The sequence below is a fragment of the Camelus bactrianus genome, chromosome 4, assembly GCF_048773025.1.
Source record: "Camelus bactrianus isolate YW-2024 breed Bactrian camel chromosome 4, ASM4877302v1, whole genome shotgun sequence".
Taxonomy (NCBI): Eukaryota; Metazoa; Chordata; class Mammalia; order Artiodactyla; family Camelidae; genus Camelus; species Camelus bactrianus.
The window spans coordinates 88,926,550-88,944,246 of NC_133542.1; the positions used below are offsets into that span (position 1 = coordinate 88,926,550).

The window sequence follows — 17,697 nt, forward strand, 5'->3', positions numbered from 1 at the left end:
CTAGATCTTTTCAATGTAAAGTCTTCCACAAATGAGTAAGCATCTGACTCACGTTAATTCTACAGCATTAATATGCTGGCCAAAGATTCAATAATGGAAAAAACAATCTGTACTTGAAATATCACTTGAGGTTTAATTAGCACAATAAAAATGAATTGGGAAGCATGAATAGCCAAGGCAGGATAAACCATTTGCCAGGCACCACTTCCTGGCTTAATAAGATTTGAAATCAGCACAAGTACAGAGCAAAGCTCAGTAATGCTTCCAAGAGCTTCTAGCACCACTGGAAAGGGACGCTGATTTCATCTTCAGGGCTGTCTTCCTTTACACTGTGAGAAACCTCACTGGAGATTAAGAGATGACCAGCTGCCAAGGCAAACAGACACCTTGGTGTCAATGGCTATTGACCTGGATGTATTTGGAAAGGACAAACCAGCCAGAAGACTTCAGCAGAAAACATCAACCTTTAGACTAGGGCTTCTCCCACTTTAATATGCACAAGAATCACCAGCAGATCTTGTTAAATATGTTGGGGCCTCAGAATCTAGATTTCTAACAAACTCCTTGTCCCACAGACCACACTTTGAGTAGCATGGGTTTAGACAATGGGTGTTGGACAATTGTTCAACAGGTTTTTGTCTGTACAACTATTTTTCTTAAACCTGACAGGGGCCTGAGCAATCAACTAGTCCACCAAACTTTCTCCTCTAAATGTTTTGTGGAACTCTAATTCTTTGAGATGCTGTGTAGGAAAAAAAAAAAATCCAAGATTGAAAAAAAAAAAAAAACCAAACTATAGGAATTTCTGTAACTCTGAATGTTCACTATGCACATTACCATATTAAGAGCTCTAAGAAGCCCTGCTCTATAAGAACCATTTAACTTTTTTTTTAATTGAAGTATAGTCAACTTACAATGTTGATCTTACATTCCCCAAGCTTCAGTACACACCATTTCTCTGTGGTATCATATTATGGCTTTATTTTTATCTGAAGTAATTTGACAAAATATAAGATACATACATGTTTAAATTTCAATGTAAAATACATTTTAAAGCTAAATATTCATATGGATGTTGGTAATAACATTAATAGCTAATATTTACTAAGGACTTGACATGCACTAGACCTCATCTGAAATATTTCCCATCTTATCTTATTAGCCAGACTAAAAGCTCTAGAAAGCAGATGTCATTAGAATCCCTATTTCCAGATGAAGAAGTAAAAGCTTACCACGTATTCACAGGTAAACAGCTAGTGAGTGGGGGCTGGCCCAGGCCCACAGCTGTCTGTTCAGGGCTTTCGCCCATACACTGATCAGCTGCCTCCTTTACTGGGCACTTCCACGTCTCTGCTCCCATCTACTAGTGCGCACTTCCTGAGAGTTAACAATATTGACTAGACCCTTTGATTACTAATTCAAAGTATGCATGTTCTCGCTTCCTAATAATTAAGGAAAACTAACCTCTAAACACTTGGGAATATGAACTTGGCTTGGAAATAAATGAAATGGGTCAAGTTTGGGTTTTATTTTTCAATATGCATCTGCAGGTCTAGATTAAGTTCTTTCTCACCTCATTTTAGTGATCCTGAGCTCTGTTTATTTCCTATTGGGTCATCACTCCATGTGTACACAAATATGCAAGTAAAGCATGATTTTTGTCTTCTCTGTCTTCCCTCCACTCGCTTTCTACCTTCTTAGCATACCTTCTAATTTCTGTACCCCTTAAACATATCTATTTCACTCCCAGGGAAGAAGCCAGCGTGAGCCTGACCTATTTAGAAGTGGCTGCTTTACACCTGGTTGCAAAAATGACAGAAAATTAGCAAAGTGACTTTCCAAGCTCAAATGGGAAATTGTGCTCCTAGGCTTGCGTGAGCTGTGTCATGACAGTGACAGCAACCACAGAGCCTCTAAACACAAAAATCTCAACAGCAGCTGATGTTAGGAAAAACGGCTTTATTTGCCATTCTAAAAAAGATAAAGAAAAGCAATGGTCCACCATGTGGCTTGCTGCGTCTTAGTAGATAAAACCTGATCTCTAAGAAAAGGAAGCAACGCAGTAAACTAGACTTTGTACACGCTTTTAAGGGATAAGAAATCCAGCTAAAATGCCAGGAAAATAATGTTTTTGACCAATCTAACTTACATATGGAGTATTGATGCAGCATTTCCTTTACTCTTCCATGAATGCCAACAAAGTAGAATGACTATCAGTCTATTTTCCCGGTTTAAAAGAAACAAAAGAAGGAATATGTACAAATATGCTTAACGGGTAAGTATACTACAAAGTACAGTGGAAATCAAAAGTAAATCTTAAAAATAAGTCATCAAAATCAGTTAAAACAGGGCTCTCCTCCTGGGCACCTGTGAACTGACCTTTCCCAACATAAATAATATTTTGTTGATGTGTCTTAAGGAGGCTCTACAATAAAAGTTTGAAGATTGGAAAAGTAGAAAATTGAAACTGTCATTATAAATAACAAAGAAACCAAAGGCAAGGCTGATTTCAGTCCATGACCATTCAGGGTGTTTTATGCTGTAACTACACAGTCCTTCAACCCCTAACTGAATTACCATCTTATATTCACTGTGGGGCTAGTATGTTCTATGGTAACTAATTACTAGTAAAATGGGTTGAGGGATTGTTTCAACTTGACCCAAAAGAATACTACCTTTCTTAAATATATTTGTTGCCTACTTAAAACAGAGCATTTCATCCACTATCAACGCTTCCTGGAGAAGCTCTCTTCCAGAGATTTAAATCATAATTATAGTACAAAAAATTAAAGTATTAATTACACTGTTCTTTCATAATTCCATTCAGCCCAGGGAAAAGCTTGAAAGGTTTGTACTGCAAAACTAACTACTGAAGATCAATCACATGTACAGGAATTGAGTACAAAAATTTAGAATATACAATGTTATAAATAATGTCACTGAAAAACACTAAAAGAAGTAGCAAGAATGTTTTTATAAGGAGTGATAAATCAACACAGCCTGGAAAAATCACCATTCTTCCTTAGCACTTGTGTGATTTAGTTTCTGTCTTCAGAACCAGTGCTCACAGGAACACATTTTTTCCTGAAGAATGTGGAAATTTTATAAGAATATGCTTTGTTGCTTTGCAATTAATGAAGTTTTTCTAAGGTTAAGAAGGACCTTGTGGAGAAGCAGACCACAACACGTTTCACAGCATGAATAAATTTACAGTCATTCACAGCAGGAGGGGCTGTTAGAAAAATACTGTGAGACATTTTGACTGTGATGTTAATGGGGATGGGGATGGTGCAGTTAAACTTCCCAGCCCTGTGGAATCTAAAAAAAAGGAAATAAAAAAGGACACTTATGAACTCATCTAAAAAGAGAGACAGACTCACAGACATAGTAAACAACCTTCTGGTTGCTGGGGGAAAGAGGGTGGAAAGGGATAAATTTGGGAGTTTGAGGTTTGCAAATGTTAGCCACTATACATAAAAATAGATTTAAAAAACCAAAATTTCTTCTGTATTGCACAGGGAACTATATTCAATATCTTAAAATAACCTTTACTGAAAACGAATATATGTATGTATATGCATGACTGGGACACTGTGCCATATACCAGAAATTGACACAGTGTAACTGACTGTACTTCAATAAAAATAAAATTAAATTTAAAAAAATTAAATTAAAAAAAACTTCCCAGCTCTGTCTACCCTGCTTGCTCAATCGCTACCGGCAGAAGGAAAAAGAAAAATTATGATTTGCTCAAAATGCAATGATGACAGAAATTTCAAAGGGAGCTATAAAATGCTAAAATATGGAATATTTTGGCTAGAATAGTATAAATGTTTACATTATCTTCACTTAACTGAAATATCTGGAGCATCATATTAAAAATCTGGTCCAATCTGATCATTAATATAATATGGTTCATGCATTTATTAATTGATCAATTCAGCAAAAATTAATCAAGTACCTGTTACGTTCAAGGGATACAGCAGGCACCATGGTGGATGTATTTTTGCTTATAAAATGTAGAGAATTTGTTCATCATATAATGCTTACATGATGAAATACCAAAAGGGGACATTTTTAAAGAAAGCCCACCTTATGAAGGAATGAAATCCCAAGAGCTCTTTTTTATTGAAATTAAAATATTACCAGTTGCAAACCAAATGCAATGGCCATAGTTACTGGCAAATTGTTGGGTTTGCAATGATGAAATACAAAGACCAAACTCTTATGAGTTACTTTTAGAGTTCACTAACAAGATTCATCCAAAAAAAAAAAAAAGTGGAAACAGGATGCACTCCAGGAATCTGACTTAATTAAAGACAACAGGTATGTTTTGAAAGTTTGTTGAGAGTGAGGACTAAAAGATAAGCCAACTGACCATAAATCCATGTTTTAAACAAGACATCTAAGTTAAAAATTTTGGGATATTATCCAATTTCTCCAACATGGAATTTCAGAGACCGAATTTAAATTCGACAGCATAACATAGTTTACTGCTCAATTTGTCTGTCTTCTCTTAAAGAACCACAGTTGGGAAACGATCATGAGGAAAATTAATATATGACTAAACTCCAAACTGAAGTCTCCCCTTCTCATCTCAAATCTCTAGAAACTAGGTTTTTGTTTTTTTTAAAATCCAGAACCATGTCAGAAAACAGAAGGCATACTGTTGGTGGATGAGAACTACGAGAAATTTCTGAACAAGAGAAAAAAGGGAAATAAAATTTAAAAAAAAAAAAAAAGCACAGTTCCAAACAGACACACAAGTATGTGCTGTACAAAATAAGGATGCTCTAGGCTGACGTGAGACTGAAGGGGTAGACCACAGGGCAGAGTGGGGCTTGCCTCCACTAAGCCACAGGGTCACTGGTTGAGAAAACAAGTAGAAGCAACAAGAGGAATAACCTTTCCACGTCCCAGCCCTGCCCTCCCCCCGGGGCACAGCATCCAACAAAGACTGCAGGTGCCCCCAGGTAGAAGCAATGAGTGAGGAAAGTTTATGCGCAAAAAATCAGTCATGCTAGGTATTTTGATACCCTAGAGATATGGTGAACTCCACTATGGAAAAGGATGTTTCAGTCATTAAAAAAAAAAATTTACTAGAGATTTCAGAAATTAAAAATTGACTGGCAGAAGGGGAAAATTCAGTAGCTGGAGAAATAGCTGAAGGGCAAAGAAGTAAGTAAACAATTCTCCCATTATGTAGTACAAAAGGACAAGCAGATGGAAAGTATTACAGAAAGGCTGAGAGGTATGGAAAGAGGAGCCAGAAGTGTAAATAACCATCTAAATAAATTAGAAAATTCTTCCAGAGCTGAAGATGTGAACACTCATACTGAAAAGGAACACTGCATGTCAAACAAAATAAATTTTTAAATACACACACACATACACACATGCCTAGTTACACTGTAGTAAAATTTAAGAATAATATGCGTAAGGGGAAAATCGTAAAAGCTTCTAGAGGAAAAAGAAAAGCACAGATTACCTATAAAGAAACAAGCATCAGACTGGCCTTGGGCTGCTCATCAGCAACCCTAAACACAAGGAAAACACGGTATAATATCCGCAAAATGCTAAGAGTTATCTTGAGTCTAGAATTTTATACTCAGCCAATTCCAATGAGAAGAAAAAATGCAGGTTGATATTCTGCTGGGCAAGAACTTGAAGATTTTATTTTTTAATTTCTCGGAAAGAAATATTAGAGGATATACTCCAGCAAAAAGAAAAACCACTTCAAGAGGAAGTAGCAGAATACAAAAATCAACAAAGAAACAATACATCTTCAAAAATGTTAAGTAACAATCTAAAAATAAAATCCCAGATGATAACAATCTGAGAGGAGGGAGGAGAAAGTAAACGGAAGTAAAAGTATCTTTTCTCAACTTGTTGGGGGTTATCTCTAGATACTTAGAGAAAAATGTGTTTAAATATGTGTGGTAAATATGTTGGCATTGTATATTTACAAACACAGAAACGTAATTTATAATTTTCAAACAGTTAAGAAAATAAAAACAAAGAACACTACCGCTAGAAGAAAATGAAGGGAAGCCTTATAGAAAAGCAGACGAAAGATATAAATAGGCAATTCACCGAAGAAACACGCAATGTCTAATAAACACAGAAGATAACGGTAGTCAAGAAAATGCAAACTAAAAAGAAATGACATACCATTTTTAGAGAGACCAAAAGTAAGATGTTAGCTCATGTCAAGGAATACTTTGCTGAGGTGGTTATAAATTGGTACTACTACTTTTTAATGTGCAAATCATGTTAACCAAAAATTCTGCTTCCTGGTCGCTATATACTCTAGAAAAACCTTTGCATCTGTACACATGTATGAAGATCATATATAAGGATGCCTGTTAAAACATGTTATAGTAAAGTGGAAATGTCCATCAATATGGAAGAGTCAATATAATTAAGGTATGTTCTACCATGAATACCACGCAATGAGTAAAAAGAATATGAAAGAGCTATGACTACTGACCTGAAATGGTCACAAACAAGAAAAAGACAAGCTTTATGTGTAAATGTAGGAAATTATTTTTGCAACAAAATGTACCAATTCTATTTGTGCAATTATAAATAAATAAAACATATTTGGAAAGAAAATAAAAATTGAGAAAGAACAAGATACTTTAAGAACACAAAAAATAAGTCTATCAGTTAACCTTTTCTTTTTTATCATTTAATTTTTTTTTATTCTGGACTAGAACATTATTAATGAACAACCTTCATTCTGGAGAGCAATTCAGAGAGGGGATGTCAGTAACCAACTATTTCCAAGGCCAACCCTGCCTGCAGTAACCTTTGGGCCACATCACTTCTGGAGCTTTAAATATATCTATGAAAAGGCTTCTGTAAGTGAGTTTCTCACCACCACAATCAGAAAACACTAGAGATCAGCACCCCAACAAGATGACATCTGTAGTTTTAAAGAAACAAAACCAAATCAAGCTCTTGAGTGAGATTACCAATCAGTCACATGAATGGTAGCCTGTTGTCAACTGGGTGACCCCTATTGAGTCTTAAAGGAAATCTATCATAGGGGCCACCTCACACAGGCAAGATGGGGTTAGGTCCCGGGAGTGGACCAACTGGATCAAAACATGGTCTGAGTGGAGAGAACTGGCTGGGTGTCTCCCCAGGCCCAGGAATGAGTGATTGGGTCCCCAACATAGGGAAGTGTTAGTCTTTCAACATCTTCACTACCAATAATTCCTGGAGGAAGGAGAGCAGTTCGGCTTTCCTAATGCTGCTTTTTGAAAAGCACCATTGATGTTGAAATTAACTGTGAATGTTACCATAAATGTAATCCTTCAGTCATAATCAAATACATGTCCTCTGGCAGTGGTTTCAAAGTCTCACTCACATACACACAATTCATTGACTCATTTGTAGAAAACAAATTTTAAAATATTGAAAATTGCCAAACTGGTCAGGAAAAATTAAAACCAGTTCACTCCTACCCCTCCCCTACCCCAATCACAATGGTCTATCAACAACACATTAGGTGAGCGTCTTACAGGAATGCTGTCAAGACAATATGGCCAAAAATTAAAATTAAAAAAATCAAATTGGTTTCAGGCAAGGGCAAAGCAGATGTCTATTAAGAGGCCTTTTGTGAAATCAGAGCAGGAGTCAGATGCTTTCTCTTTTTTCCTCTCAGTGGTTGCTGAAACAGCGTGGTCACAACAGCCACGGGGCTGCGGGAGCCGGCCAAGCGGCCAGGTGACTTGACATTGCATTTCTTGTCCCTCGAGGCAATGTCTTTGAACAGTATAAATTTATATCAGAACAGAGAACAGTTATCCTCTTATCAATCAGGAAAAAATAGCTATAAAAATTTTTTTAAAGTATTGGCTATTAACCAAAGCCAAGGGACGCTGACAAGGGAATGAAGCCTGATTCCCCCATTATGAAACCAAAGGGCTCGAGTTACAACAAAAATCTGTGGGAAGGGTAAACTGCTGTCTCCTAAACCCCCTCAGGGGAAGAAAGTAACACTTACCATTCCTTTATTACATTCTCATTAAAAACGAGCAGCAGTGATATTTTCCTTAAATGAAAATTGGCTCCAAACTAGAGGCTCCTTTCAAAACAAAGAACTGGATATTTATGGTTAATCTACAGAATCCTCTCGGACAAGAACCAGGTGCTACATGGTTTTTTTGCTGTGTCACCAGCCACAAGGCCAGAAGATCAAATTGAACTGTGAACTGATTAACTGGCTGACTAACTGATTACAATTTCAACAGAAGAATGATATGCATGTGTCGGTATAGCCAAGGTATGTCACAAGAGCCCTCGGCAGCAAAATCCTAACCAGAACACTGGGATTTTCTTTCTTGTGAACACACTGGCACTCCCAGAGCTGTAATTTTATCATATGGTGCCCTTTTAAATTCTGAAAGTACAATGCTGAGGAGAGGAGTGAGGGACAAGAGTCAAGGAGGAGACTGTAAACCCAGACATGGGGGCAGCATGGATAAGGGCAGATCTGTGGTGCCCCATCAAGAGACACAGACATCTGGCTGCAAGACAAGTTTAAGGGAATGTTCTGGATTGAACTGCATGTTCCTGTGCCACCAGGACACGTTATCCCCCTGAGATCCTTCCTCTGCATGGCCTGAGTGCCAATCAAGTATATACGTGGCCAGCGAAGTACCACATTATCCGCAGATACTTTTTGGATGGATGAACAAACAAATGAACAAAGCAACAAAGGAATAAACAGTGCATTTTTTTCCCTATGCACTTTAAAGTCATCCATCCAGAATTAATAGTCTACTTGCAAAGAAAACTCAGCAAAGTTGCTCCCAGCTGATTTCTCCAGACTGCACACAAATGTTGCCCAACTCCAGGGACAGCAGCAGCGTACTATATAAAATCCGGGTGGTGGTAACTTTCCTGGGCTTGCTACCATACCAAGGCAATTAGAAGACTGAATAGCCAGTAGAACTCATCAATTTAAAAGTAAATTACCACAATTGGGTATCTGCAGGTTTGCCAGTGAAATATTCCTGCTGTTTTCATCGAGACAGTACAAATCCTGAGTTTCTGGACTGGTTTTAATCTCCTGAAGAGTCTTGATCCACATAATGTCACAGGAGCATGTAAATGGATTGCCCACCAGGACCCTACATGGAAAAAAAGTGAAATCCAATCAGGCTTCTCTTTTTCAGTTTTAAGTATTGTAAGTACCTTTTTTTAATGAAAGAACTGGGGACTGAACCCAGGACCTTGTACATGCCAAGCATGCGCTATACCACTGAGCTATTTCCCTCCCCAGTTTCAACTATACAAGTGTTTATGAAGCATTAACATTACAAATCCTTTCTAGTCGGCAATTTTTGGAAGTCACACCAATCTTTATAGCATAACAGTACTTATCATTCAATCATTTACCTATTATCTACTCATCTTCTGCTACGTGCAAACACCTCTGTAGAGAATAAATGGACTAATAGGGAAACAAGATAGGAACAGAAGTAACTATAATGCAGAATAGGAAAGGATGTCTCATAAGTTGGGGGAAAATAAGATGTCACAACAAATTTATCACAGTTATTACACAGTTAAAAGGAAACTCTTAATTGAAGAAGCCAATGTTAAGTTTCAGGAACACTAACATACTGCTTTCTTTTTTTTTTAAATTTTTTTCTTGCAATGAGAACTTTAAGATCTACTAATTTATTTATTTATATTTTGGGAGATTTACTTATTTATTTATTTTTAAAGCAGGTACTGGGGATTGAACCCAGGACCTTGTGCATGCTAAGCATGTGCTCTACCACTTGAGCTATACCCTCCCGCCAACATACTTATTTCTAACCAGGCCAGAGATTCAAGTGTTGACACTTAATAAGTTCAAACGTCAGTGGATGGCAGAGCAATTTCATCTTCATTTAAAATGAGACTGTAAATACAACGTTAAGACAAGTGTGAGAGCCAGTAGGGTGGCACGCCCAGGTTTCCGAGCTACACAACCACTGTTCAGTTTGATGGATGCAAAAAAGGTGGAGTGAATATGAGAGAGAGAATCTGGAAGGGAGCTCTTAGACCTCTTTCTCACACACGCACACACACACACACACACACACACGCCCCAAGCTCAGGGTTTCTGAGAGCAAGGGCAACTGAGCTCTACGTTGAGTTACTGAGCCCACTGTGGAAGGGTCTGCAAAGACAAAGCCACTGTGCAGCCATGCTGCCTGGGCTCCTGTGGCTGTGACTGGTGAAAGAGGAAGTAGTCAAGAGGAAAACAAAAACCACAAGAAAAAAAATCTTTAAATGTTTATTTATAATACTCAGTGGCCTATTTAAGATGAATTCCATTTATGGTAATGAGCCTTTAAATGAGGCCATTTAAAATCATTACATAGGCTGTGCCGGGCATTAACCACAATACTTAAGTTTTCCACGAGGACAGGACCTGGGCTTTGCAACATCATTGACTCCTGTGGTTTTCTGGTTGGGTTCTAAGAATCTCAGGGATCCCTGGAGACTTTTCTGGGAATTTCTTTGGGGAAAATGTGGTCACGGCAGACTCGTTTAATTTGTGCCTGCTTGACTGCTTCAAGTATCCCTCCAACACCAAATTCGATGCTACTGGATATGGACTATAATGCAGAAGATAGCCACAATGTTGAAACCCCAGCTAAGCCAAGAGGTTTCCTGGTGTTCTGAGTCCATGAAAAACCAAGAAATCTTTTTTAAAAAGAATGTATGACTGAATCCACAAAAGAAATAAGGAAGCAAAGGGATCTTCCGTGATAAATCCAGCAGTGTTCATATGACCACACATTACGGGCAGACAGCTGGCTTAACTCCTTTTGCAGTAATTGTTGGAACACATTACACTTAATTTGTTTGGGCCTCTACATCTCCCACAGGAGAGCATAATCCTGAGACACAGAAACTGCTCACCTATATCACATGGCCTAGTGCCATGTTAGTTTGATTTGTTAACAGGCACACAATGAACATTTGTTGAATGAATTGATTAAATATCCTGCAGGGAGAGTACTGAGATGTGTGAATTTGAAATTGGGACTCTAATTTTTAACCCATCAAGAATATGTTCCACAGTGACGCTCAAAATTTTTACACTGAGTATCCTACTCTATTTCACGTATCTTAAGTTTTTTACACCTACTCTTGTGTTAGAAAGCCAGTGCTTAACTCCCTGAATTAAGTTTATTCAAAAATAATTGCCACCATGTAACTCTCACTATTACCTACTAACTTGTTACCTCTCTACTAGTGGTATCTTCTAATCTGCACAATTTCCTTATGAATAAGAGTGCACCCTACAGCTTATGCAACATATACTTTAAGCAAAGCTATTGCCTGGTATTCAAAGGCCTGGTCCATCTGGGCCCACCTCTGACACACAGAGCATGTGCTTTAGGGTTCTTTGGGTACCTTACCCATAGGAATGCCTATATTTTTGCTTCATGCTTATAACACAAGCATTAAGCACACTTGGAAATGCTATTAGTCATCAATACATTTCAATATTTTTTCCTATCATTTTACAGCAAAGGGAATTTGGGCATAAGGATAAATACTGAATGTAATGGCAGACCTAGAAGAAAATCTCACAAGGTGGATAGAAAGAGGACTACCTCTTCTTCAGTGTTCACTAAGGGCTAGAGGGCACTGTCATTGGGGGACAAACTGAGGGATTTCGTCCACTCCTATTTCCTCCTTGAATGGGTTTGCTTTCCATTAGGGCCTGGACATAACAAGGACCAAAGAGATGCTGTGAGACATGCCACCATCTTTCTCACACAAAACCCTCATCTTTTCCTCTTCTCTCCTTTAGAAAACAAGTCTTTTATGTAAAAAACAACATTTCAACCCATAATAAATGATATCTTACTACCGACATTTCTGGTTTTTTATTGCTGAATCATGTTTTCATGAGGGAATAAAAGAATAAGTAGCCAAAATTTGAGACACAGTTTTTCAAGAATTTTGATATCAGAATAGATCAGCATCATCTCTTATTTAAAAAAAATACTGAATTACACTTTCCTTTGAAAAATTTTCCCCAAATGCCATACAAAGTCATTACTTACAGTTCAGACAAGTCGAGGTGACGAAAATGTTTCCGAGACAAAATTGCCAGTTTATTTCGGGTAAAATTGCTGAAAAGAATCAAAAACATTAAATGTGAATTGAAAGTGTACATTTCAGGAGTAAAGTATTCAAATAGAATTTTTTCAAAATATAATTTTTTTTGATCATGGTTCATGCCTTACTTAGACCCAACAATCTCTTTTGCCTAGAGATCACTAGCTTAGTCTTCTTGCCTCTCCTATAATTCTTTCTTGGGGGTGTGGTGGGGGGGCATAATTCTCATAATGTCTGTTTTAATCTTTTTTACCCAAAAGTTAATTTTTCATATTTAGAGCCCAGTAATATACCTCCTGAAGATATCTGACCCTCCTAACAATCAATAGGAGGGTTAAATTAAACTAAACTAAATTTAAACCATAAACTCATTAGGGAAAAAGATGCTTTAAAACTAAAGAGCATCATGAATATTTTGAAGTGAGGTAACACACAAAACTCTGAACATGAACTGAATTTGACATATCCTAATAGGAAAGATAACACCTATTGATCGATAAACTCTGCTGAGATTGTTTATGTAAGACTTCCAAATAACCAGATAATTTAATAATGAGAATACTAATAATAAAATATCAAAGACAACAAGGAGTATGTCAGATTTTATCTGGAAACATTCTAACAACATATCATTTTAAGATCTGGACCAACCAACAGTGAAAAGATGTCCTATTTGTGATTGAAAAACACTAATGAATTTACTGACATGTTCCAAACATGTAGTTTTATTCAAGGGACAGGAGTTTCAGTTTCCAACAATCAATGCCGCGAGACCTTGGGCCAGGAAATTCAGAGCCATAATTTGCCAGCTGACCCTGCGAATTTGTTTACTGGTCAAATTTATTTAAAAAGTGTGCAGTGCTTAAGCCTCTAGACATGTGCTTAATAAGTAGCATGAATATAAAACAAACAACAACTTTTACAAAAACAGTCGAGCCCTCAACAATTTGAGATAAGCCTTTCGGTATCAGATTCCCGCCCAGGAAAGTGAGTGCTGGGCTGAGTCAGGTAGGAACATGAGATCTGAGGTGACAGCAATCCAGGCCCCGCTGAGGCTAGTCTGCTGTGTCCACCCCAAAAAATCATGGGCTGAAGTCTCCTGGTATGTCTGGCCAGTCTCTGCAAGAGGGGTTAAAGACCAGGAGGTGTTAATGCATGAACTAAGACTAGTCAGTTGATGGATGAAGAAACTGCTACTTCAGCATCTTGTAGTTCAAGAAGGCATGTAGCCACTCCTGGCTTAAGTCTATGTTGAGATTTCCTCTCATCCAAACCCCCATCTACATGAGGTGATCTCTTCCTTCTACCCCTGCGTCTTCTCTCTTCACACCGAGTGTAAAGCGCTCACCCACATGAAAAAGTGATTCGAGCAGGAAGTTGTAAAATGTGCCCACATAAATCTTTTCTTTTGGAACTTGAATTAAGAATGGGTTTCACTGATGTAGAATATATTGAGAAGTCAGTCTGCCTGTCTTCACCACTGTCTTGAGGCACAAATGAATTTATCTTCATCAGGAACCCCAACTCTTGGGGGGAAGCGGGGGAGGAAGGGATAAATTGGGAATTTGGGATTGGCAGATACAAACTAGTATGTACAAAATAGATAAACAACAAGGTCCTACTGTACAGCACAGAGAACTGCAGCCAACAGCTTGTAATAACTTACAATGGAAAAGAATACATACATATATATGTAACTAAGACACTATGCTGTACACCAGAAACTAATACAACATTGTAAATCAACTATACTTCAATTAAAAAAATGTTTAAAAAAAAAGAAATTCCAACTCTTCCAAAAGGAAAAAAAACAAACAGAAAACAAACAAACAAGCAAAATTCCTACTCTTCCTCCCAAGAAGAATAAGGAGAGAGGAGGCAAAGAAAGAGGACTGTCACGGTCAAGGTTTTGGGTCAGCTAGCAAGGCCGGGCCCCAGGGCAGCTGCCCTGCCTGGCTGCCAGCAGCCCAGCCCTGAGCAGGGTTACACGCCAAAGAACAAGATGAGTTTTATGAACCATACTTATTATTGGGACCGAAAGCCAAGAAGGAGGAGGGAGGGGAGGAAAAAAAAAATCAACAATCCTCTTACTGTTTGATTACAGAACTTTGCAAAGGAGCTAATTAGCACCTCTGCAAAGCCCCTGGAAAACACAAATACTGGCTTTTCTCACAGTCTCTGGGTTCTCAGGGGCCGGGCAGGAATTAAAGGCACCAAGAAATAAACTCAGGGACCAGTCATAGGGGATCTGGACCGTTCCCATGGAATGCTAAATACGCACAGTGTAGGAGAAGAGTGATGAAGGTGGGAGACAGGGTCCAATCTGAATTTCCCTAAAACCTGAATTGAAACAGACAGGTCTTCTGTACATTTTTATATCGTTGGGGAAACTCAGAGAGGTAAGCAGTACATCCCAGGAGTAGAGAGAAACAGCTCCTCATACACACTTCTTTATCAGTTCCCCCGCAGCCATGGTATTGATATTCAAGGAAGGGTGCCATTACTACATGTGGGACATCAGGGAGAATACACCAATGCTCCGGGTCCTTACTCGTAAGCAGAGGTTGACACCAAGGCCTGGAAAGACAGGCACCTGACTTAATTCTCTCCTCCCTGCCGTTCTCTAAAGCCAACGACTTCAATTTCTACTTTGGCACTTTGGAGCCCCTTTCATCACGTGACTGTACGAAGCCTCCTGGCACTGTGACTTCTCCATAACTGTACACTAGCCTGATTTCATGCTGTCTTACTATTTGATGACGGCCACAAAAATCAAGAGTCTTTGCAGTCTGATCAATTATTGGGCTTCCCAACTGTCGGCTTTTAAAGAAAATATATAAAAAATATGTCCATATCCCTCGTTTCCTATTTTCAAATGACACCTCTTTGGAGACTGCAACAAACATTTGGCTTTATATAAGTTGGTACAGCATATAGAATACATTAAAATTAGTCTCCTATATATCACCCTGGAAAAAACACAAAAGGTAGCTTTGGTTTTCATATAAATAGCATGGGACAAGGAAAGTAGGGGAAATATAAAAGGTATAGTAAAGTAATAAATAAGTCTATTTCTAAAACTACAGTTAACCAAGGCCCACTGTTTAGATCACAACATTAGGGGAAGTGATTTTACCAGCCAGTAAAAAGTGGTTGTCGAGTAATGCAGGTTTACAGTTAGCAGGAATGAAAATACCAGAACTTAACCACTGAGGTCATTAATTACACTCAAGTGGCTGCATTAGAGCATTTTGCCTTTTTCTTGTATCCAACTTTCCCTTGTTTATGCTAGCAAGGCCTACACAAGACATCAGATTTGCACAGGCAAACCAGCTACAGCAATGGTGCCAAAAAGCCTTTAAATGAAATGTGTTCATAAAGTTCCTTGGAGTTTTATCACATTTTTGGCAAATGTTTTATATCTTAATTCTACAGACTTGATTTTTAAATTGACTTCAACATTAACGCCACCTATGAAACATGAAGTCACCATGCTGGCTTGATGAAATTAAGGTTTTTCATAAGGTCACCAAATCTCCTTAGAGTGTCCAGGCAATCAGCTCAGAGAGAATGATTTCTTTTATAACTGGCCTGGAAATCCATCAGGCAACTGTTCTCCCCAGGAAAAGGAAAGAGGACAAATGTTACAAAATGGGCCGATTCTCTCATGATATGGAGAGTACACATTTTATTTTCTGTGTTCTTATGGAAAGAACATGGCCACAAGTGAGTCCTGGAGTCAAAATTCAGCCACTTTGCATCTGTGGACCTGAGTCTGATTTTATGTTTATGAAATGGGAATCAAAAAGATCTTTCCTACCAACTGTCAGAAGAATCAAGTGACATAAAGCAGGTGAGAGTCCTACAGGTAGACCGTAGACCACGAAACACGTAAGGTATTGTTGCAGAGAATTTTCAAAGCACGAAAGGGCTGGTGAACGCAGGCGACATTCCTCCCGCAAAAGCTCCTATTGAAAACTCGGGGTGTAGGGGCCACCAGTCTGAGCTTAGGGGTGAGCGATCCTCCGTTTCATGAAGAAATATCTCAGGAAGCCCACACCTTATTGACCAAGTGCCACCATCTAACAGGATTTAGCAGCAAACAACCTAAGAGCCCCCACTATCCATACTCCTGTTTGACTTCAGCTGACATCAACCTGACTTCAGTAGAAGCATTTGCTATTGTTACAGTCGTCTGTACCTTTGGCATGTTCCATGATTGATTTTTCTCCACTTTTATCAACCATGACAGATAGCTTTTGGAAAATGAACGTTCAAAAGAGGATCTATTGGAGGGAGGAAGAGCATTAGTAATTTTTAGTTCCCTAAGAAGGCCAAGGCCAAGTCAGTTTTTTTCAAGTCCACTAGTTTGATGGCTTCCAGAGGACATGTCATGAGTCCAAGGAAAAGAATGAGAATTGAGAACGCTGTACCAGGACATAGTTTTCACATCAGACTCCTTGCTGTTGGCCTATTGCTCCGTCCAAGATGGAAACGACCCAGAAATTCATGAAAGGAAATAAGCAGGCTGTTCTAAGTACCCCTCTGAAGCTATTCAGAAATCAAAGCTAATGCTTCTAAGCTGTTGTCAAAGCTATACTAACTTAAAAAAAAAAAAAAAAAGGAGACTTCTAGTTGGAAAAGAAGGAAAATAAACAGAGGGGGAAAATATTGAATAAATTGGGTCTTGGGAAGCAAAATAATCCACCTTTACTTACATGTGCTGTAAGTTGCTGTTTTTCAGAAATGCTTTAGGAGCCACAAATTTTAATCCAGAATCCACAATGGTCCTAAGAGAGCACAGAATTGCATGGGTGTTAGAGCTCACGGACGAATGGCCCTTTGATTATAATAAAAAATAAGAAAAAGTTCAGAGATAAGGTTATGCGAGTCCCGAGTACTCACAGATTTTTCAGTCCCACATAAGCTTCCACATCATCTTCACTGATGATTTCTAATCTCTTCTGATTTGCAATGTAACTGCAAAAAAAAAAAAAAAAAAAAAAAAAAACAGTGAAAACTAATGACTCAGAATGCAAGCAGTCCATGAAAGAATGGGTAACTTCCATGCAGCCTTACCAGGCTACTCAAAGCCAACTCTCCCCACCCACCTAGCCCCATCATATATTTTAAATACAGCAAGGGGAAAGAAACTGAGTGTGACTGAAGAGAAGCCAGGGTTGGACAGGTTTCATAATCAATGACAGGTTTACCAGGTTTCATTTTTTCTTATCCTTTCATCATTTTTTCAACTAACAAGTTCAGTTAGCCTCCCCTTCAAGGCATCTCCTGTGCATAGAGGTGAAAATAACTTGGAAATGTAGCCACTATCTCTCAAAAGCATTTCACCTTTGCAGTGACAGCCACAGGAATGCTGGTGTCACCATACACAGGACAAATCACTTTTCCTCATATGCTAAGAGGAGTTACTCCCTCTTTTACCTCCTGAAACACTGAAGCTGATTCTCCTCCCCCTTTCTCTCACTCCCTTCCGTCTCCCTTTCTTCCAGCTCTCTCTTTTTCTGGCCCAGGATCTCCTATTTCTGCTTTTGT

The 17,697-nt window shown here is 38.4% G+C and overlaps 1 protein-coding gene across 5 annotated transcripts in view; it reads right to left on the minus strand.

Annotated features, from left to right (window-relative positions):
* NTRK2 (neurotrophic receptor tyrosine kinase 2) overlaps positions 1-17,697 on the minus strand; it is a 327,597-nt gene that overhangs the window by 280,009 nt on the left and 29,891 nt on the right. For all 5 annotated transcript variants that reach the window (XM_074363095.1, XM_074363094.1, XM_074363096.1 and 2 more), the window contains exons 5-8: positions 17,050-17,124; positions 16,863-16,934; positions 12,090-12,158; positions 8,989-9,143 (exon numbers count right to left, since the gene is read on the minus strand). In XM_074363095.1, the coding sequence (XP_074219196.1) occupies positions 8,989-9,143; positions 12,090-12,158; positions 16,863-16,934; positions 17,050-17,124 (371 nt within the window). The remainder of the gene's footprint in view (positions 1-8,988; positions 9,144-12,089; positions 12,159-16,862; positions 16,935-17,049; positions 17,125-17,697) is intronic.